General features: G+C 41.3%; 1 protein-coding gene across 3 annotated transcripts; it reads left to right on the top strand.

Annotated features, from left to right (window-relative positions):
* The first annotated feature begins 213 nt into the window (after window positions 1-213).
* On the top strand, window positions 214-22377 carry rc3h2 (ring finger and CCCH-type domains 2). 3 transcript variants are annotated; one of them, XM_018754932.2, is made up of 20 exons: window positions 214-685; window positions 7907-8210; window positions 8567-8684; window positions 9869-10102; window positions 10939-11114; window positions 12270-12470; window positions 12705-12837; window positions 13012-13130; window positions 13258-13370; window positions 13461-13745; window positions 14384-14595; window positions 14882-15288; window positions 15805-15933; window positions 16794-16940; window positions 17904-18114; window positions 18614-18689; window positions 19976-20057; window positions 20144-20257; window positions 20726-20862; window positions 20986-22377. In XM_018754932.2, exons 2-20 carry the CDS (start codon window positions 7980-7982, stop codon window positions 21116-21118), a joined length of 3258 nt encoding a protein of 1085 aa, XP_018610448.1. In that variant the 5' UTR covers window positions 214-685; window positions 7907-7979; the 3' UTR covers window positions 21119-22377. The 3 variants fall into 3 exon arrangements, with proteins under 3 accessions (XP_018610448.1, XP_029108798.1, XP_018610456.1); XM_018754940.2 differs by having other exon boundaries at window positions 215-685; window positions 14384-14586; window positions 20986-22375; XM_029252965.1 differs by lacking the exons at window positions 20726-20862; window positions 20986-22377 and having other exon boundaries at window positions 20124-20239.

The following is a 22377-nucleotide window of genomic DNA, read 5'->3' on the forward strand; positions in this document are numbered from 1 at the left end:
AGTTTGCCACCGAGGCATACGTGAACCGCGTAGTGTAAAATATAAAACATAACCAAGCTGTATTACTTGGAAACTTGGTATGCGGTGAAAGGTTTTAGTTTATAAATGAAAATGTGCAGGGCGCACACACGCCGAGCATCTCAAACGCATCCCTGTCTCTTTAAAAGCGTCGCAGCCTACGCCTCAAAAAGCGGCTTGTTCCGGCTTTGCCCCTTTACATCTTTATCCTTGCCCACCCGATGAAAATAGTACCACGCACACGGGGCCACGGCGAGCGCAGCGCGACGCCGCGGTTCGAACGTTCAGTTAATTTGACGGATTCGGACGGTCCCGGATCGCCTATCGCGGCGACGGGTGCGCGTCCGCGCGCGGCGCAAGTCGAGCCCGCGAGCCGGCGGAGTGATACTGAGCGTGGAGCACCTTCCAGCTGTCAATCCGAAGGAGTGAACTGTTCGAACATGTCGCGTCGTAAGGGAGCCTTCTGCAACAGCGCGACGGATTACATGTCAGATTTCTGCTCATGACACCGTGTCGTGACGAATGGCTTTTTAAAATAATAAAAAGCTGCCGTTTTTTTGCCGCTTCTGTGAAGTTGTGTTCGACAAAGTATATATTCCCGCATTTGCTCTTTTTTGGTCGAGAAAGGCGATGGATATTATTACTCTCTCTCACCGTAGTGCCTGAGGTGAGTGACTTGACAGTCGTGACTTTTCCCTGCTTGCTTTTCCAACAATTTACAGTAACGTCAGTGTTCGAGCAGAGTCGGAGTGTCGCCACAACCTCGGGGCCGTACCCACGTTATGTAATGGCAGCTAATAAACGAATAACCGTCGGTAACTAACAGCCGCAGTCTGCGGGCTCCGCTCCGCGTTCTTCTGCATTTTAATCGCATATTTAGAGTGGTGGGAGTAGCTGGAGCGCGGAGTTGCCGGTTGGTGTTTCCCTGCCCTGCGGCGGTTCGCTCGGCTCGGCTCGCGCGCGACCACCCGGCCCGAGCAGACACACTCTGACTCTCTCAGTCTCAGGCAGTAGAAATTTCCCGAAAACCTCCTCCTTTTTTTGCATCCCTGGCTGGCTGGAAGCCTTAGCCTTAGCTAGCCTGGCTCTTCTTCGCAAACACTGCCATTCCACCACTGCTGTTGTCATATTTGTGTGTGTGTGTGTGTGTGTGTGTGTGTGTGTGTGTGTGTGCGCGCGCGCGCTGTTCGTGCTGCTTCAAGTTCAGATTGTGCAGTTTTAATATCATCTACTGTACCTCTCCGGTGTGTTTAACTGAGCATTTTAAACTGATAATGTAATCAAATTTGAACGGTATTCCTCTGAGGAAGTTATGGTTAAATTTGTTTTTACATTTTTCTGTGCATCATCATGTCCTGTTATTTTATATTCTAAAGTACCGTTTGCGTTTTATTGGCAGGGTGCTTGGCTACGAAGCAGAGTGTTATATCTATATAGTATTATGAGAGACACTAATTTAAAGAGGTTAATTGACAATATAGATGCATTGGGGCTGTTACTTACTGAGCCTGAGGTGTTTTGTTTCACTTTCACTTCCAAATAACGTCTGACTTAGCGTTTCTCATTAATTTTTACTTTGTGTTTCATAGACATTTTACCCACGATGTTAATCATCATGTCCTTAGGCTTAGCAGCACACCATGGCATGGTCTTCTCACTATTGATAATGACACACAAGTGCCCACTAACTTAATGTTTTGGTTTTTATTCTGCCATAACTAGTAGATGGGTGGTAATTTTTGGATATCTTTCCTTTCAAGTATAGTGTCTGTGTGTGTCTGTCACTTTTTTGCATCACTAGGGCTACAATGGAGGTGCCATGGACACTCTACTGCATGTATGATGAAATCTGCACATCAAGAATTACTGTCACAATTGCACACTTGTGCATTTGTGTAAAAAAAAAAAAAAAAAATTTTTCATCACTACTTTGCGTGTAGTTTTCAGTGCAACACAACAAAAAATATGTCTACAAAATGGCAAAGACTGTCAGATAAACCACCCAAGATGAAAACCGTAGTTATGTGCATATTTGTTGTGCCTGAGCAGTATGAGGAATACATGTCTTGAACTTGCACATTATTTATTCTCTAGACCTTTCCTGGTTCAGGTCTGTATTTTGAAGCTACTGTAGAAGGGGATGGGTTTGTACAAATTTAATAACTGCAAGTCCTACCACAGGTAAATGCAGGTAAAAGTCCAGGTTGGATTCCAATGATGATCATCACAGGCTTTGTTTGCACCCCAAGGGTTAGGCTACTTTGTTCTTCATTGATAACAAGTGGGTGTAAATTATGATCCAAGCATGAATCAGTCATCTGTGTTGCACCAGCTACTGCTGAAGTATGTGCCAAAGCATGTCCTTTCAGACACACTGCAGCTAAATTTGTGAGAATAATCACGTGTTTTTCTGTGCCAAATCACTTATTTTTGTATTCAACTACTGGGAATGTTTGCTTTGACTTTTACACTTTGAATGTTTTCTGTATGCTGCATGCAGGACTGACTTGAAATTCCACAGGCTTCCAAGACATCCTGTTTGTCTCTCAAATACGATCTTTTCTAAGATAACTGAGAAGAGCCTATCAATCCATTGTTAAATCATGGTGGTTGCTCTGTTATAAAGTATTTGTGAAGACATTTGATTTTTACTGTAGAAGTTTAACATTATGGGGACTATTTAAGGTTTTTGGTGCTGTCTTTATTGGAGATTTTCCATTGCCTGGGCACAAGCTATAGTAGTACACTTTTTTTTTTTTTTTTTTTTTTCTGCAATATATTTTCCAAACTTTTGATGTGGTGCTGCAAAACTCCAGTTGGTGCCATTGTTGCACAGTTGCTACATATGATGGTTGCAAGACCTTGTAACGGTGCAGTCAACAAACCCACTTGTGGCTTTGTACAGTTTCCATCACACATATATCATATGCCTGTTATTACTGGAAGATTTGTATACAGTCAAAAGGCTGAACTAATGATGTAATGATTTTCCATCACAAACATCATATTGATGACCTCAGTTTGACTTCCATTTTTGAGTCTGGCAATGAGATCTTCTTGAAATCCAATGGGACCTGTGGTGGTTAAGGACGCAGACTTGCAACTTAAAGGTGCCGTGTTCAAATTCTTGGTGGGGCACTACTGTTGTATCTCTGAAATTTAGATTTATTTATTTCTCCAAAGCAGCTTCCAGTGAACATTGTGGTGTAGTATTAGTCCACATCTTATTCACCAAAGGGGACTTACAGTGCTAGATACAATACTTACTATGAGTCACTCATCCATCTCCCAGTGAAACACACGTTCTCTGTGTTGCTGTCACACATGCTATAGATGATTTTAGAGTCACCAATTTATCTGAACAGCATGTCTTTGGACTGTGAGAGGAAACTGGAGCACCTGGAAGAAACCCACACCAACATGGGGAGAACATGCAAACACCACACAGCTTCAGCAGTGATCAAATTCATCTCCCCTCACTCCCCTAAGGTGCTGTGAGACAGCGGTGCTACTTGCTGTGCAACCATTGTGCCCAAACATTTGCAGACTTATGTTGTTCAGTTGGATACACCTGCATATCTCTTCTTGCAATTTTCTGCAACTCTCCATTCAATGTACACAAACTTAATAGTTCTAAGATATTTAACTGCAAATTGGTGAAATCAAGTTGCTTTGGAAAAAAGAATCACCTAACAACATAAATATATTAAAAGAGTTTTTGCCTTTCACCTGTCTGCAGCAGCTCATGATAGATTTCCATCATCCATGGTTTACCAAGGAGTAGTCTGCCTTGGACACATCCTTCTATCACTTACCTTCAGGTCCCACATAATCTCTCTCTTATATAGTATAATACATCCCACTCCTGTGGGATTATGATGTTACTGCCTCCTATGAACTTGAAGACTCTTTTAACTTTACCTGTTGAGCTTGTGCCCTTATCTTTTGGCTGGATTTTTATTAATAGTTAGTTTGTGATGGCTCATATAACATAATTGACATTTGTATTTTATTTATGTTGGCATTTTTTTTTCTGTAGGAACTTCCAAAGCACTGAGTCAAGAGTCTAAGTACTTCACATGTGGTGGTGGTGGGGGGGGGCTGACAGTGGTATTATTCTGGATGATTATGATAAAATAACATGTGATTATGGCAGTTGTAGTGCAAAATTTGCATTGGGGAGAGCTGCCCTTTAACGTGGTTTCTCTGTGACTGTTGGGCTGTTTCAGCTCACCTACACTTGTCACATGAGCATGAACAAATACTTCCTGTTTTTATGAAAGCGTAAGATAGTTACTGGATGACATTTTATAGTCTTTTTTTCATAATTTTTTTTTTTTTTTTTTTTTCCCATGGGTGACTTGGGTGTGCAGGATTTGATTTATGTAAAAATTATAACTATATGTTTCTGAAAGCTTTGCAAATTTGTTCTTCCAGTAAGACATTTCTTGCATTTATTCTACATCCATTTTTGTCTGGAGTTCCAAAAGTATAAGGCAAGAAATTATTCAGTGCAATCCAGCCTTTAAGGATCTTGTACAGGCAGCTTGGAACGGGTAGTGGAGCAGCTTAACAGTGTACTTGCACCCGTTCACTGTCATACTCCTTTTTTGAGAACTGTTACAGCAAGTACACAGCTTCAGTGTAATTAGCATAACTTCAGATGACATTTTAAGGTACTAGAACCATAAGTAACACATAACCTGGCAGGTAACTGTTTTTGTTAATTCTTTTTTAATAATACCACTGCTTTTTTACCTTAAACCCTAGGAGATCAAATAACAGGATGCAGCAGGTGGTCATCCACGTGAATCTGACTCACAGTTGCGCTGCGTTATTTACAGAACGGCCATGCCCACCTCTAACAACTTCCTCACAGCAGCTTCTCTGCTAGAAAACTTTCCCTCAAAAAATGTTTCATCATGCACTTTGTAGTTACGTGGAGTTACAGTCACCATATATTCCATATTCTATTAGTAAAACATGACTTGCAGAATAAAGCTGGCTTCAGCTTGGCAAAATGTCGGCAAACCCAGGGACTTCACCAAGGTATGTGTGTGTGCTGCTTCTCTCATATGATTACCAGTAAGACAGAAAAACATAGAATTAACCAATTTATTTTTGAAGTTCATCCATTTAAAATCAATTTTAATCATTGTACATGACTGATGCTTTGAACATAAGATTTTGCAGATGCTTTATCTTATCAATTATGTAAAAGTGTGTGTTGCATGTTGTAGATACAAGTTAGTACACACTGAACAGTATGCATGTTTTACTTTTTAATGATGACACCCCACCATATTACTCAGAAAGGTCTCCTGGATTTAACTCAATTGTAGTTTATGTTCATATGACATGAAGATGCCTGAACAAAAGGGTCATCTATGCAATGAAATAACAGCAATAAAATAAATACTAAATTTATGTAGTTAGGAATTATGTGCTTATTATGGCACTTATCTAATGCCATTTCCACCACAATGTTATTTTAACAAATTCAGTAACCATGGATCATGGACTATTGCATAAAAAAAAAAAAAAAAAAAACATCATAAAAGAAAGAACAATGCAACCAGTGCAGTCTCATTTGTACACAGCACCCAGATGGGAACTGCACTACAGATCCTATTTTGAGAGGTTATCTGTGATTATTGTTTTTATTGTTATTGGTTGAGTGTGTATTAAGGAGATAAAGCACATTATACCATGCATTTATTGAATGGATAATATTTCCTTTCTCAGGATTGGTGGCCTTGAAGCCTTTTCTCCTCGTCAACTGTTATTAATACTTTTCTGTGTTGAAACGTTTTTAAAAGGCTGCCACCAGCATAGGGTTGGAGAAGGATATCGCTTACGCTCTGACATACACAGATCCGCACACTCTCTCTCTCTCTCTCTTATTTCTCTGCTTCCATCTTCTTCAGTTCCACTCTCTGTATTTATAGTGCTAAATAGCAGAACATGTAAATCAAAGTGACGTGTGGGGTGTAGATCAGCCTGCCAGGAGATGGGACTAGTTCCCATTGCACAAGAGGCAAGGTCTGTTTGCTGACTGTCCACACAGAGAGGGGTGGGTGTAGTGTGGATGCCACAAAAGCAGCAAACGGCAAATACAGCAAACACCAGAATAGGTATTAAATACACACTGTGTGATTCCAGTCTGACTGGGAATTCACAGGATATGCATAGCATCCACAGAGGCTGCAGGCTATGTCAGGTTTTTTTTTTTTTTTTTTCCCCCCCTCCCCTAGAATGGAAATTATTATTAAATGGACACATTACTACTATAGCCTTTATGGCATCTATATTCAAATGTAATTTATAAAAGAAATCAGAAACTGATTTCTTCAGTATACTGATTTATTGGAAGAGTTTGACAGGATAAACCTGAAGTAATTGTGAATTATAGCATATGTTTTGCAGTCATGCTTACTTTTTTGAAAGTCCAGTCTATGAACATGGTGTGTATGGGTAAAGAGTAGGACAGAAAGAGGGTGTTTCAGAGTGTGTGACACATGCAAGTTGTATGCAGTCAAAGAAAGTTAATAGTTCCAGGTGTCTCTAAAACCTTATTCAGTGACAGCCAGTTTCACATTGTCAGGTACTTTACTGGGAGGGGCCTAGCTTGTGGAACCCATTCATTATGGGTAAGTTTTCATTTGGCTGTAGGTGTAACTGTTGAATTCCTATGCCACAGTGATGGTGTGCATACTTCTTTCAGCACTATCTTTTATACCATTTTAGTTTTGAAGACCAAGTGCTATTAATATTGCATATCCTGATGGAGGATTCTGTGTACATTTATTGCATGTTCCACTTTTATTGTTTTTGCCAAGCATTTATTTTACACAGCATTCATCAGAGTATCAGTTTTCTAGCTACATAAACTCTTTATGTTGTACGTGTTTTCTATTGCTGACTTTTTATATTCACATTTATGCATTTGACTGATGCTTCTTTCCAAAGCGTCATACAGCGCCAAGTAAACAAAAGTGCATCCCACAACAGGCAGAGGGTTTTGTTACATGTACAGATTTATTGAATTAGTGTAGCTTGTGTGACTTTTGATAGCGCACATGTTCCAATAGCTACCAGTAGAAGTGATATTTGAATATAAAATTACATAGATATACACTGGTAAGTCGTGAAGGATTAACCCTAACCCTAAGGTTTCAAGTGTTCAGGAGGGTAATGGGTCTGAAAAGGCTGAGTTCTGAGACTGTTCTTTAATGCTGAAAGGAGTACAGCAGTACTGAGGGATAGAGGGGCGAGTAACACATTTATTTATTTAGCAGATGCTTTTCTACAAAGTGACACGTCTCAAAAAACAATAGTGTATTACACCAACAGACTGTTCAGTATAATCACGTTGTCTTCTATCATATAAACCAGCATACATTGCACAAGTAGCTGCATATAGTTTTTTTTTTTTTTTTTAAAAAAAAAAAAAAACATATTACATGTTTATTGAACACATAGGAGATCAAAGGAGAAGTGAGTCTGAAAGAGATGTGAGTTGAGACCCTTCTTGAATGATGAGAGAGATTCAGCAGTTCTGACTAAGAAAGGCAGACCATTGTTTTTTTTTTTTTCTCTCCCCTTCTCATTTTGGACTGCTCCAGCAGTCTGGCAGGAGCATAGTGAGTAGTCAAGTCCTATAGGCATGGGGGAACAGATGCATTGACAGTCTTTCAGGCCATAACTAGATTCTCGCATTTGATGCAGGCAGCTACAGGAAGCCATTGAAAAAAGACAAGGTGGGGAAATACATGGGAATGCTTTGGCAGGCCAAGACGAGAATACAATTTGGCTGTAACTGTGTTAAAGTAACAGTGATGATTTTGTTCCCCTCCATGTTGGTTTTTCCCCATTCCCACTCCTTTAGCTGTCTGCAAGCCGTCTACGTGTGGCGGCATGCGATCCCCTTGAGTGCAGCGGCACCCTCAGCAGCTGACGGGATGCCGGTGCAAGCGGCTCAGTGGACGGAGTTCCTCTCCTGCCCCATCTGCTACAATGAGTTTGATGGGAGCGGCCACAAGCCCATCAGCTTGGGCTGCTCCCACACCGTTTGCAAGACCTGCCTACACAAGCTGCACCGCAAGGCCTGCCCCTTCGACCAGACCGCCATCAGCACTGACATCGACCTGCTCCCTGTCAATTGTGCTCTGCTGCAACTGGTTGGAGCTCAGGTATAATATCAGGAGATGATTACTTTAATCCAGGTTACATGCAGAGTGGTAGTACTGAAACTAATCTGTGGATAAATAACATTTGAAATTTCATCCAGTAATTAATATTACTCTGTGCTGTACACTTATGCTATTAAAGTTGATTAGCAAACCATTTTAATCAGAAAATGAACTATGCTACAAAGCATGTAGCGTTACTTGTAAGTTATATAGCATGTAATTTTAGTTATGTTTATATTTTGGTTATAACCTATATTTAAGGGTATAACCACAGGGCCACTCCTTGGTCCTGAACCAGCAACTTCTTGTAACAAGTTTATATTCTAACCAGTACTGACAGTTGTTCTACTGCTCAGGTGCCAGATGCTCAGGCAGCATCGCTTAACAGTGTGACTGAGAGCAAACACTATGAAGTGGCAAGGAAGTGTGTGGAGGAGATGGCACTCTACCTAAAGCCTATCAGTGGAGGGAAAGGTATGCCTATGCTTAGTGCTTTTTACAGACCCCCACAGGAGGGCATAGGGTTAAAAACTGCGGGGCAAAAGCAACTCATACTGAGGAAAGGAGTACTTCCTGTTCTTTGCATGTTATGTTTGTTTCTCACTGTAACCGAAACTAAAACACTGAATGAGAGCACTGCCGGGAACAGCAGTGTCTCTCACGTGACACGTTTTGCACACAAAGCCAAGCTTCTCTCTCACAGAGGTTTCCCATGACAGAAGGGTGCATATTTTTAAAGATCCTCTTATAGAAAGGAAAGTGACTACAATTTTTTTCTAACTTTAATTCCAACTTAATTTTGCTGTGTCTTCTATATAATTATCAGTTTTTCATATCAAGTTTGGAAAGGTACAGAAATTAGGCATAAAATATTGAATATGAGTCATTTAACCATCTCAAGTGGTTGGAATAGCCTGGATGCAAATCTACCCTCATCTTGAGTTCTGCGGCAAAAATGAGGTACCACTGTTCCATAAGGAAGTAAAGTCGGCTCATATCTGATTGATAGAGAAAAGAAGCAATTGTCTGTCCAGAAAATCCCAAATATGCTTGGTACATTACTGATTTTGTTATTGGGAAGGCTTTAAGAATCTACGTAGCATCAGTGTGGTGATGTTAAACAACTGGGTGGCCACACATTCTTTGTAGATGGGAATATAACTTTGCCGAAAAATGCATTTACTTTCAGCAGAACAGTAGAGTATAGAGTGAATGGTAGTCAGTAAAGACCAGTAAGAAGTGACTGGCACCAGCTTACTCTTTTAAGGGGAAAAAAACTGCTAGAACCTCGACCACAGATCGAAGGAATTTTTAGTTCTTTTTGTTAGTGTGACACATGGAAACTCCTCTTTCAAAAATGGCACCCAAGGCAGTTCGTTGTTGGTTAATTTACTTAATTTAGCATTTTTTGTGCAAGCTAGATGCATGCGGAAGTCCTTGCACTGGATTATAATTTGTTCCCAATTTATCTGATTTCTGTTTATTAGTTTGTTGGTTTGAAAATAAGTGATCAGGATGTGTGCCTTAAACATTTTAAAATTCAATTTTCAGCTATCTCTTACTCATTTTTAGTAACATACAGACATTTGTAAATGTTCTTTCACCTCACCTTGCTTTAGCTAAAAGCTGATGCTGTTGTTGCTTCATGTGTAACCTAGGCGTGGCGACCCTTAGCCAGAGCACACTCAGTCGGCCCATGCAGCGAAAGCTGGTCATGCTGGTGAACTGCCAGCTGGTAGAGGAGGAGGGGCGGGTTCGTGCCCTGAGAGCTTGCCGCTCCCTGGGCGAGAGGACAGTCACGGAGCTCATTCTACAACACCAGAATCCCCAGCAGCTCTCTGCCAACCTGTGGGCTGCTGTGCGAGCAAGGGGCTGTCAGTTCCTAGGACCTGGTGAGTGAAAGATCATGGTCTGTGTGTTGGCTCTGTAAGTCACTTTGAATAAGAACATCTGACAAGTGTATGTATGCAACTACTGAATGTGTATGTGATGAGTGCAATGGTTTGTGGGCGTATGTGTGAGGTTTATATGTTTGTGGACTCTGTGGGTGTTTTCATGTGTGAGGATTGTATGTGTACGTGTGGAGTGCTTCAAGCACTCACTCGTCTGTGTGCTCCTCAGCAACCTGCCCACCTCACTCCCACTCTGGCAACTGTTTGTCGCTGAGTTCTGCTGTGGGTTAGGCTACGTGGCTTGGTTTATTCGGACTTCTCTGTCACAGTCCATGAGGGATGGTTGGCTGTGTTGCAGTATATTGGAATATTGTAACTTGGGAAACATTTTGTCAGTGCTATAACATACCCAGTCTTAATGCTTATTGTCCTGTTAGTTAACAACTGTGGGACTTTGGCCTGCTTGTGTACTTTGGCTTGAGGTGTGGCTCTGTTATATCTCCACTGCGTCTCAGCGACATCACTGTGGAGGGGAGGTGCAGCCTCTGTCTGTCACTACTGCTTCAGCTCTTCAGTACAATGGTGTCTGATGATGATCACTCATAGGGCAGATTCTGAGTCTACAGAGGACACTTATTCCTCATGCCTGATTTGATTGGTTTTTTTGGTCTGAAGACACCTGAGAGTCACAATCCTCTGTCACTTCAACAGCATAGTTACTGTATGGCTGTGTGAAGTTGCACTGTAGAAACATGCTTGAAGCATGCTGCTTGTTGTGTGAATGGCTTTGAGTGGTTGCATGTCTGTGATGATGCTTTTTGTCATACATGTGTCAGCCATGCAGGAGGATGCCCTGAAGCTGGTCCTGCTTGCCCTGGAGGATGGCTCTGCACTATCCAGGAAGGTGCTTGTCCTCTTTGTGGTGCAAAAATTGGAGGCACGCTTCCCCCAGGCCTCTAAAACCAGCATTGGCCATGTGGTTCAGCTTCTGTACCGGGCTTCCTGTTTTAAGGTAAGCACAATCTTGGCTATATGCAGCTGTGCCTCGGTTTGTAAAAGTAATTCTTACTACAGCACATGTAATTTAAGAGAAGAAAAGTATGACTGTTTAGGTTTTAAGGACTGTATACATGCCTTTGCATTTTTTCCTCAAAACTTAGCAGTGCTTTGTGTGTCTTCCCCTAAGTACCATAATTAATACAAGTTTTTCTCAGGAACACTGCTTAGAGAAGCAATATTTGTATTTCTATAAATCAAAAATGTAAATGATGGAGTCAGTATTAATAATAACTCAAGACACTAGGTGACTTGTGAAAGTATAGCTTGCAGGGGTAAGAATCCCCACCATTTTCCTCAGAGGGCTCTTGCACTCCACACTTGCGCAGCTGCAGCTGTGATCGGTACTGTTCAAGTCTGCTTCAGCCAACGGGATTTTTCAGTGTAAGAGCTGGGCTGTGTCCCAGGCTTTGTCACACAGTTGGGACTTTTAGCATGATGGCTAGGCTATGCTCCATGTATATGGAATTTGTACTGATTAATGTCCCAATGTTGAATGTCCGGAGTTGAAGTAATGCATAGTCTGGTGGCTCTAGGAAGTGTCAGTGTCTCATCAGCAGGTGCAGTAGGTGCATACTAAGGGTTAGGGTTAAAATTATAGTTGTGGCATGACATATTACTACTGACCATGGGTGTGTTCTTTCTTGTGCTAGCATTAAATGGTATCCTTGCTGAAAAAAAAATTGAGTTGAATGTCCTATGGCCTGCTCACATTTTCTATATTAAATATGCTAACACGGACATACATATACCTGTATTGTATCTGTGGAATGATCTTTGTATTTTTTTAATCCTATGCAGTTTTATTAACTTTGCTCTAAATATAGCTGATTTTGTGTGTGTAGTAGTATTTGCATGTGTATTTCTGTGTCCTTTTGGTGTCTAATGATGATCACTCATAGGGCAGATTATGAGTGTGAGAACAATTGTTCTCACACCTGATTTGACTTGAGTTTTTTAATTCTGAAGACACCAGTGGCATTTGAACCTCCCTGTTATTAGGTTCCAACACTACAGAATATTAGGAAATGAAGGCTTGGAAGCTCTGCTGAATCACACGTAACTACTTTCTATTACTTGGTAACTGAAATACAATGAATACATCCCCCAGGTGACTAAGCGAGATGAGGATTCATCGCTTATGCAGCTAAAGGAGGAATTCCGCACATATGAAGCCCTGCGACGTGAGCATGATGCTCAGATTGTCCATATTGCTATGGAGGCGGGACTGCGCATTTCACCAGAGCAGTGGTCCTCGCTGCTCTATGGGGATCTAGTCCACAAATCCCATATGCAGTCCATCATTGACAAGGTACACTAGGGTGTAGGGGGCATATTCCATTCTATACATAATCAACAATTTTGAGCCTCTGTGTGTGGAGAATGTAATTCACAACCTTCCTTTCTCTGCATATCATAGTTTAGCATCATACCACACAATAAAAACAATAATGCCCATGTATTTATCTTACAAAGGTCTGGAGTAGTGATTATTTCTCTATAGTGGCAATTTATTTTCGTTGTTGTGGTATGTGCTTCCGTTAAGCTCCAGTCCCCCGAATCATTTGCAAAGAGCGTTCAGGAGCTGACCATTGTTCTTCAGAGGACAGGAGATCCAGCCAATTTGAATGGTCTAAGGCCTCAGCTGGAGCTCCTGGCTAACATTGATCACAATCCAGGTAATTGCCTAAGGATTTATTTATTTTTATTTTATTTTTAACATGTTTGATTTTAATCTGTGATCACCACAAATTGGGACTACTAGGTGTTTTACCATATGAAGATTTTCTTTTATGTATTTTTATGTGAGGGTGACTTGCTTTTCTTGTGTGTGTGAAATTCTGGATTTGAAGATGCTGCCTCGCCCACGTGGGAACAGCTGGAGAAGGTGATGCTGGCAGTCAAAGTGGTGGTCCATGGCTTGGTTGATTTTATCCAAAACTTCAGCAAAAAGAGCCATGAGACCCCTCAGGTACTAGCAGCCTCCTTCTAAGAAATTTAACTCTCAAGTCTGTGTGCACTTTATGACGTATGCTGTTTTTTCCAGCTTTAAAGACATGCTCTTGACTGATAGCTTACAGGTTTACTATTTCCTCCAGCCACAACCCAATAGCAAGTATAAGACGAGTATGTGTCGTGACCTGCGTATGCAGGGGGGCTGCCCTCGTGGGACCAATTGCACTTTTGCCCACTCCCAAGATGAACTGGAAAAGTGAGTGATCAAGACACACAAATGTGCACCCCCGAAGACACATTCGACAGTTTCTCTCACCTCTTGTTTCCTCCTTTCTGTGTTCATCAGGTTCAGGATGAGGAACAAGAAGATTAGTAATGCCACTCGACCCTTCCCGCCACCCCAGACAGCTGTAGGGAAAGGAGTGTCGACTGTGGGCACTGCCCCAGTTGGAGGTGTATCACCTGTAGTCTTGGAGGGCTCGGACAAAGGAGCATCCTTGACAGAGGGCACAGTACCACCCCAGCTCATTCCTCGGGGAGGAGACACGCTGGAGGATTTGAAGAGAGGGGTCCGGAATGGATCCAACAGGCTGAGTGGTCCTGGCACTCCCTCCCCAGCTCAGAAAGAACAGTAAGGGCTTTGATGTTTCTGATCTGTTCTTTCTGGATATTTGGGATCTCCATGTAGTTTACACCTTGCTGCACCAGATTCCCTTCCCCCGCTGGACATCAAACATCCTAAAACTCATTCCATGACAATTCTTGATTTAAGCTAATATTTTTAAATAGGCTTACTCTCACTATTTTTACTTCAGTTCAAGCACAAAACTGTCCTGTAATCCCACAAGTCATGTTGTGAACTGGATTCTCTGAGACTTTCATGGTGTTTAGCATGTAATGAGTGCTGTACTTTATTGTTGCAGTAAAGGCAGGAAGAAAAACATAATTATCAACAGATCCTATAGGATGATTAAACAAAAATTGTTGGGGGGGGGGGGAGGGCTGCTTTGGTGACACTAAAGACCTTTTCTCTCCCTGTCTTGATTTCTCGTGCTGTTTTCATGCTAAAGTTGAAGTGTAACTACACATTCACAGACCCTCTCTTCACGCACCACACACTTGCACTATGAACTGCTCAGAATGAAACCATGCTGCTTATCGTAACACAGCAGGCATTTTCGTGTGTTCCATGTTTAGTTTAGGTGCACAGCAGAAAATTGAGAAAACATCTCCAGTCTGACAGCTGGCTGTTTGCACTCATTGGTTTAGGAAGTCCATTTCTCCTCCAAAGACACCTGTCAATCACATCTCAGCTACCTCACCTCTTGCCCTCGGCCCCATGGTGGATGGCAGCGCCTCGCACCCCAAACCTGGGCATTTTGTCCTCAGGGGTCCTCTGTACTCTCAGCAACCTGAAGTTTACTGCCAGGAGCCACGGCCCTCCTTTGACACACCTTCCTACCCACCCTCCAGTAAGTCAGGTGAAAGCTGAAATCTCATAAATATGCTATGTGTGTAGTTGGTATTTTGAAGCTTTTATGTTGTTTGCCATCAATTTTAAAAACCTTCGTATGCATATTATTTTTAGTTTATTATTAGTTTTTTTTTTTTTTTTGTGTATGTGTGCTGAACTTCACCGCTGTGCTGATCTTGTGATCACGAGGGTAGACATCTTACTTTTTTGATAACCCTTGTGGCCTAGCAGTTACCAAGTCTTTTTGCTGATCTGTATGAATTAAAATTTTGGTTGTGTTTTTTCCTCTCCAGATAGTTACTACACCCCCACTGTGCCCCCACCAAAACCCTGTGTCACTCGCTTTCTGTACTCGAACAACATGCCTGAATCGTCACTGCCTCCACCTGTAGCTGGCTATCCAGAACAGCATCCATCCTTCCCACCACGGGAGCGGGCTGGCCTTGGCCCCAGCCAGGCTCCATATGGCCCGGGCCTGCAATATGGCCACCTGGCCTCGGTCAATGGTGCCTACGCTCCCGTGTACGACAGCCGCCGCATGTGGCGCCCACAGATGTACCACCGGGAGGATGCACGCAGCAATTCGTTGCCCCCTGAAGTGCTGCACTCATCCGTATACCAGCCCCCATTGAGAGAGCGTTTCAATTCGCTAGATGGACCTTATTGCACTGCAGGGGAGCAGAGGGCTACACTGCAAAGGGTAACCAGCTTACTTTGTTGTTTTTATTTTTTTCAAAGCCCCCACAGCACCTAGAAATGATCCAGCAACAAGCTGTACCAAGGCTTTTTAATTGTAATGGAGGACTGAATCCATTAGGTGTCCCTTACCTATTTTTCCGCTGTCCTAGTGTAAGTTGAATCAGCTGATTCACTACCAACTGGACCAAGACATCCTGGATTCAGGACTCTAGGATAGGGCATAACCCTTGTTTTAGCATCCCTGATGTCAAGATCTGAAAGTTAGGATACAGAAAATGTAATGATTGTAGTATACTAAAATTCCTGAAGACTTGAAGTAGTATTGAATTTGTCGAAATTGTTTTAAGTGAACAGTTGGAACAAGTGTCTTTTTTTTTTTTTTTTTTTTTTTTTTTTTTTTTTTTTGTGTGTGTGTATGTAGCACATAGTGCTGTCTTTAGTGGTCATCTTTGAACATAAGAGCTGAAGGTGCTTTTGATACTGGTGACCGAAGGCCTTTACCCTTCTTTTGGTGTAGGACTCGTATAGCCGACTGACCATCGGGTATGGCGATTTCATCAGGCGGAAACCTGAACAGTGGGCCCAGCAGCACAGCAGCAGACCCTCCCCATCCTCACCTCTCTTCACTGTTGACTTTACTTCGGAGGTACAGTAGTTCTGTGCATGTCTGTGTGTTTAAAATCCATCTTCATTCATTAAGCATTTTCTCTGCCCTTTTATTCCTCTGGCTATTTTTTTATTCCACTGGAGTGCTGTAAAACAGGATATGTATTGCATTATGGGCCCATTGTGGTTTGTATCATGGCATGTGACAGTTCAAAGTAATATTAAGGAAATGTAAAATGATATCAAAAGAATTAACTCGTTTTAAATCATTAAGTTGTGTTAAGGAAAGGTCATTACTGCCTGTGCCTCAGAGATGTTTGCGCAAGTATTGTAAATATGAAAACAAATTGAAGCCTGTTTCAGCCACTGAAGAGCTGTAGCCAAGCAAATGTTGACTTTGTGAGAAGCAAAACTTTAAGAATGAACTTTAAACCTAAGCCTAGTCTGATTTGCTTTGCAGTGCAATTTTTCATGGGCTTACTTTATGCTGAATTAAAGACAAAACCATATGCATAACCTGCTGAATTATTTTTAAGGCCTGTCTGGTTTACTGACTTGCTGTTGACTTGATTTTTGGTATCAGTAAATACAGGGCTATCCCTACCACAAAAAAGTTTTTCTTTTAATGAGGAAATAGTGTACAAATACCTTTTGGTAAGGATACCTTAAGTTTATCGGGGGGGGGGGGGGAGGCCACGAGGTTTTGACCTTTTATCACAGATCTGCTGATATGATTCAGGAATTTTTACTCAGTGTGGGTGATGCTTTAAACAGCTGTGGGAGGCACTCTATGGTGTGCTGAATGTTTGTGGGAGCACACATAGACCATCATCGTATGTGCTCTAATGCTGGTCTGTTTGCTTTTCCTTTGTGGTTCTTGTCACCCTCTCCTACTTCCAGATCTCAGAAAGTGACTGTGCAGGTTGTAAGTACCGTGGAGAGGAGAACCTGACCCACTACTCGCCCTGGTCCTGTGGCACCATCAGCACCTGCATCAACACGGCTGAGTCGGAGCCACGCAGCGTTATGGCAACAACTGAGCTGGCTGTGAGTTTCACCCTGCTGTCAGCTGTTCCACAAGTCTTGCACCACCATGCACAACATCTCATATGTCATTCAACTACCATTTGATTTTTAATGACTTAGGTTCAGTTTTGACAGAGATTGAGCTATCTCAGTTTAAAAAAAAAAAAAAAAAAAAAACACCCCCCCCCCCCCTCCCCCATCTTGTGACCATAGAAACAATATGGTAACTGTTGAATGAACGTGATAATACATTTTACTCTATAAAATTGGACTTTGATAGCGACTGGACAGAGAACATAATTTTAGACTTCATTTTAATCTGGTATAAATGTTCGTCTTTTAAAGAACTTTTGACAGTAAAAGACAGTAAGTAGCATAGCAGTTAGAACCACCACCTTTGGGTTCAAAAACATCAAGGTTTGAATCCCACCTGCTGTTGTAGTACCTTTTACCAAGGTAATTAACCTAAATTGCTTCAGTAAAAATTACCCAGCTGTATAAATGTGTAAATGGAAGTAGCTTAATCTTAGCAAAAACCATCAGCAGAATGAATAAATGCAAATGTTTATAAAATAAAACCTGAACTGTCAAAACACCCATCTTTTTAAAAAAAAATGGAAGTGTTTTCTTTCTACAGAAGTATTATTAGAGGTGTGGGAAATGTTATACCGGCCACTGACTTGTCCAAAGTTCCCCTTTTTTTCACGTCAGAAATAGATTTTTGAGCTTCATTTTTTTTTTCTTATTATAACATTTCCCTCTGAAGAGCCTGTGTACAGCCCTGATGCCATTAAATATGCTGAGCTACATTCTGAACCAAATGAAATTGTAAACAATTATGCTTATTTTGATTAATCGGTAACTATGGTAATATTAGCAACAATAACACAAAGTATAGGCAAAGGAAAACATCTGTGTATTAAATCACAGGATTTTGCAGATATGAAACGTGTAACAGCAGTTGGCTAATGCTCTGCCTTGCAGGAGGGCTGTGGAGGAAAGCGAAGACTGCATATGTTGGAGCCCTACCGCCGGTTGAAGGAAGAGGACCCCATCATCCCCTTTGGGGAGGGTCCAATCATTTCCAAGTGGGGAGCAATCTCGCGCGCCTCCCGCACGGAGTACCACACAACGGGCCCAGTGCAGGCCACTGCCTCCCAGGGGAGCGCTACCACCACACCCATTAACTTCCGAGGTAGGGGAGAGCTGCAGGCTGTCATGTCCCACTGGAGTTCTTGTTTGTGTAGCGATTACACCCCCTTAGTATTGATTTGACTCATTGGTTATTATGCTGCTTCTTACATAAATCATACTTCTGTAGTTAATGGGATTATTATCATTGTTTACATTTTACAGCCAGTTATGCAGTCTGAGCACAATATTAACCTGAAGGCCTTCATTCCGCTTGGGTTATTTTTAATTGTAATTTTTTATGCATAGGAAGTGAATCCCTCCAATCTCTGTGAGAGTAGAAAGAAATGAAAGTGACAGTCATGAAGCATCTTTATTTCCAGGAGGATTAGAAGTTCAGTATAAGTGGTTTTGCTTTCATCCCTGTTTTGATGTTTGAATTAAGATTGCCAGCAATGCTGCCTACAGCTATGTTATGAGATATTCAGTACGGATTGCACTGAAGGAGGAATGGTGACAATTTCAGACCATTTTAAGATTGTATTTATGCTTCATCTCCACAGACTACGGCTCGTACATGACACACAGTGACTACCGGTGGAGCTCACAAGGGTCTGGGTCCTCCAGTTTTCTTGAAAGGTACAGACTGGTTTTTGTCACTTTTAAATCCAGTCCTGAATATTTCAGAATACATTTTCATTAGGAACCCAATTTATACCTGAGACTCCGTGTGAACTGTCCAGCCTCTTTGGTAAAGCTGAAGCTGAATGAAAGCAGTACAGCATTTAGTTCCCCTAAACTGGACTTGTACACCATAGATTTAGAGAAGTTGTGAAGATTGACATGGGTATTACGACTTTAGTAAAGCTTCAGTCAACAGGCTGCTGTTCTCTCAGGGGCCATTTGCTTGCAGTTTTGAAACTTGGCAGGATTTGTTGCTTGCATTTCAGGTTATAGTATGCATTATATCAGCTGCAAAAAAAATGAATATGGTCAGTAGAGTGAGTATGAATATTAGTTTACCTGGACTTCAGGAATATGTAATTTTGTTCCAAGACTCCATCCTCAGTTTTATCAACTTTTTGGTCTGTAAGTGCATCAAATCTGGAGTGAAATGTCTCAAACCATACAAACCAGGGCCTGCTCACATTGGTAACTAATCTCAACAGATGAACATAGCGAGCTGAGCATACAGCGGAGGACTCGGTGAATGAAAGCCGTTTTAGTTTGTGTTTACAAAAAGCACTGCATTGTTTTCTCATTTGCACATTGTTATTTTCAGAGAGACTAACAAAATTAATCGCAAAGTTAGACGCAAGCTGTAGTATGCCATCCCAAGCGCTGCAGGGCCTAGTTTTCTGCCTTTTTTCCTGGAACATCACATTGCTTCCAAAGTCCTCATGCCAGCCACTGATAAACTGTGTCCATGGTGTGCTCTGTTGCATTTTCCTTTTTCATGCTGAAATTCAGAGTCAATTATCTCTGCTACATGCACATATTTCTTAAAGAGCTCACAAATAAGATGTTAAAAATTAGCCTTTTGGCACTTTCTCTGTGTAACTGTGAAAATTGTCATGACACTTGCACTCTGCTTGGAGAATATCCATAACACACCAATTCAATCACATCAAACAACTGACAGTAATGAGTTAAGGAAACGGGTAATAGTGGTGGCTAGTTGGATAATGATTAGTAAAATAATATATGAAACAATATAACCTTAGAATAATGCTATGAAAGATATTGCATGTTTTGTCTCACTTCTGAGTAAACTTGTTCTCGGTACAGATTGAAAGTTTTCCAGTATTAATGGCAATATCTTCCTCTGTTTCTGGACCCTCACATTACAAATCGACTGTCTGGAGCAAACTGGGTTTGGACAGGAGGAGAAGAGTAAATATCTGATAGTTTCTTTATTTTTCCAGTGATCAGCTTGATGCCCCAGAGCTTAGAGCCCGGCGAAAGTCTTCCAGCAGCGGAGAGAGCCGGAGTGCAGATCTGCTGCAGGTATAGAGGAGGGGCTAGCGCTTTGCAGATAGAAGGCAATCATGTCTATTTTTATGCGATCCAAAGTATCCTTTCTTCTGTCACAGGCTGATTTCTGTAAAGATGCTGTGAATGTTGATGGTGAGCCGGACAGAGACATTGAGTTGGAGTTGTCTGCCCTTGACATGGAAGATGTTAGCTCACAGGATGACAAGGCTGAGGTCTGGCTTAAAGAAATTTCAAAAATTGAGTTTCTTAAATTTTTAAACATTTTCTTTAATTTTGAGGTATGTGTCGATGTTGGTCTTATGATTTAATACAGGTGGAAGCTTTATAATGTATGCCAGATGGAAATGTCCCCTACCACGTTAAATGCCTCCCCCCCCCCCTTCTTCACTCACTGGTGGTTGTGTTACCCTATATAGGGATTAGTGAAACCAATGAGAATTAGGTTTCACTGTGACAATTGCTAGATGTTCTAGACTCAAAGCTATGTGACTGTTTCACTCACTTTGGTATTCTACCATTATTTTATGGACTTATTGCGTATAGTTCCCCGAAATTTACTGTTATGTGACTTTTTTTTTTTTTTTTTTAAATGGGAATAATGGATCATGACTTTTATGAGCTTGTTATTTCAGAAATAGCTTTTTGAACATGGATATCCAACTTCTTTTTGGGTGGTGCAGGAGACACTAGGGCCAGAGTCACATGGCAGCCATCTCTCTGATGGCCTGGTGTCTGGCAACGGACACCAAAGAAACCAGCAAGACCAACTCTCTCCTGACAAGATGGAAGTTCATTTGCTAAAAAAGATGGCCTTCAGGTGAGCCCCAATTCCCTTGCATGGCTGCAGGAGGAGATTTGTAAGAAGGACAGATTTTACACCAAATTGCATCCACTGATTCCTTTGTGACTGGCAGCATACGTCTTTTTTTCTGTGTTTCAGGAAGTCCCCATCCCCTGGAAGGCTTGGCTCAGCTGGGCTCAGCGTCAGTAAGCTGGTAAAGACAGGCCCGCCTGGGGTGGGGGAAGGGCCCTGTCCTGGGTCTGGTGCTGAGATGCTGCTCAACGGCAGCTGAGGGGTAGGGTGGAGATAGAATGCTTTTCTTAGCAAGTAAGAGCCCCTAGCAAAGCCTGCAATATCACATGGTCACATAAATACCATCAGATGGTCAACAGTCCTAGCGTCATGTGTCAAGGCCATAACAACTGTGCTGTTTAGACTGCAGGTAGTGTTGCATTCTCAAAAAAATGCCTCATACCTTCCTGTTTACTGTGGTACATTTGGTTACACAAAAAGGCCTTTCAAGTATGTGTTTGTTTTTGTTTACTTTTCTGTATTTGCATATTCACATTTAGGTCTTACTTTAAAACTCAGTATTTGCAGTGCTGTAAGAGCTTTGCTGACCATTGATGTATTTTTAAACACTGGATGGCTTGAGCTTAACAGTAGCAAGGCCTTGCATTCATACTGTGTGTAAGTTTTTGTTTTGTTTTTTGTTTTTTTTGGATTTGCTTTATGTTCTGCTGAGAGAACATTATTGCCAGTAGATTAGCAATGAAACTACACAGTGACACTTTAGATATGTTCCCTTTATTGGTGAAAGAGATCAAATGTCTGTGCAGGTAGGACTGTGTATGTGACACAGATTAGTCATGTAACAAAAGAAATGTTCCAGTTCCTTGCAGGTCAGCACTGAAATCTCCTCTTATCAAACTGCATCATGTATTCTGACTTGACACATATTTTACAGCTCTTCTTAAATTGTTTTACCTTTATTCTTCTGACTTGTAGCACTGGTTGAAATGAAGTTTAGTAAGGCACTTATTACAAGAGACAAAAGTTGCCATTTAGGTAGGTCATGCTTACCTTTGTGCAAGTTCTTAATGGCTTCTAATTGTTTATTTATCACAAGTTATTTCTTTACACTGTTCTGCAAACATGCGGAAAACAGTAATAGTGCTCTGATCAGACAGCTAAACGGAAGATGACCTGTTCACCATTAGTGGTTACTGATTAGAATATAGCATTACAGGAATTGCAGTTACAGAAGTTATGTTTTATATTCTTAAATTATGCAAATGTTTGTGTTTACTTTCCAAGGTAATTCTGTAGTAATTGAATGACAATTAATATAGGCTGCACATCAAGTATATTCTTTTTTGTGTAAGGACATTTTCAAATCTATTATCACAATAGACAACATAAGGTTATGTAAACACCAGTACCAAAACTATATCTAAATTTGAATATAAAATAAATTGTGTTTAGCATACATTACTATAATATTGAGATAACATCTTTCTCAGAAAGTTTTAATTTAAAATAAATCAGATC

This window comes from Scleropages formosus, chromosome 6 (genome assembly GCF_900964775.1).
Source record: "Scleropages formosus chromosome 6, fSclFor1.1, whole genome shotgun sequence".
Taxonomy (NCBI): domain Eukaryota; kingdom Metazoa; phylum Chordata; class Actinopteri; order Osteoglossiformes; family Osteoglossidae; genus Scleropages; species Scleropages formosus.

Coding starts and splice junctions, on each gene's coding strand:
- rc3h2 (XM_018754932.2), top strand. CDS start 7,980: ATGCCGGTGCAAGCGGCTCAGTGGACGGAGTTCCTCTCCTGCCCCATC. Junction 8,211..8,566: donor TGCAACTGGTTGGAGCTCAG/GTATAATATCAG, acceptor TCTACTGCTCAG/GTGCCAGATGCTCAGGCAGC. Junction 18,690..19,975: donor TCCTCCAGTTTTCTTGAAAG/GTACAGACTGGT, acceptor TTATTTTTCCAG/TGATCAGCTTGATGCCCCAG.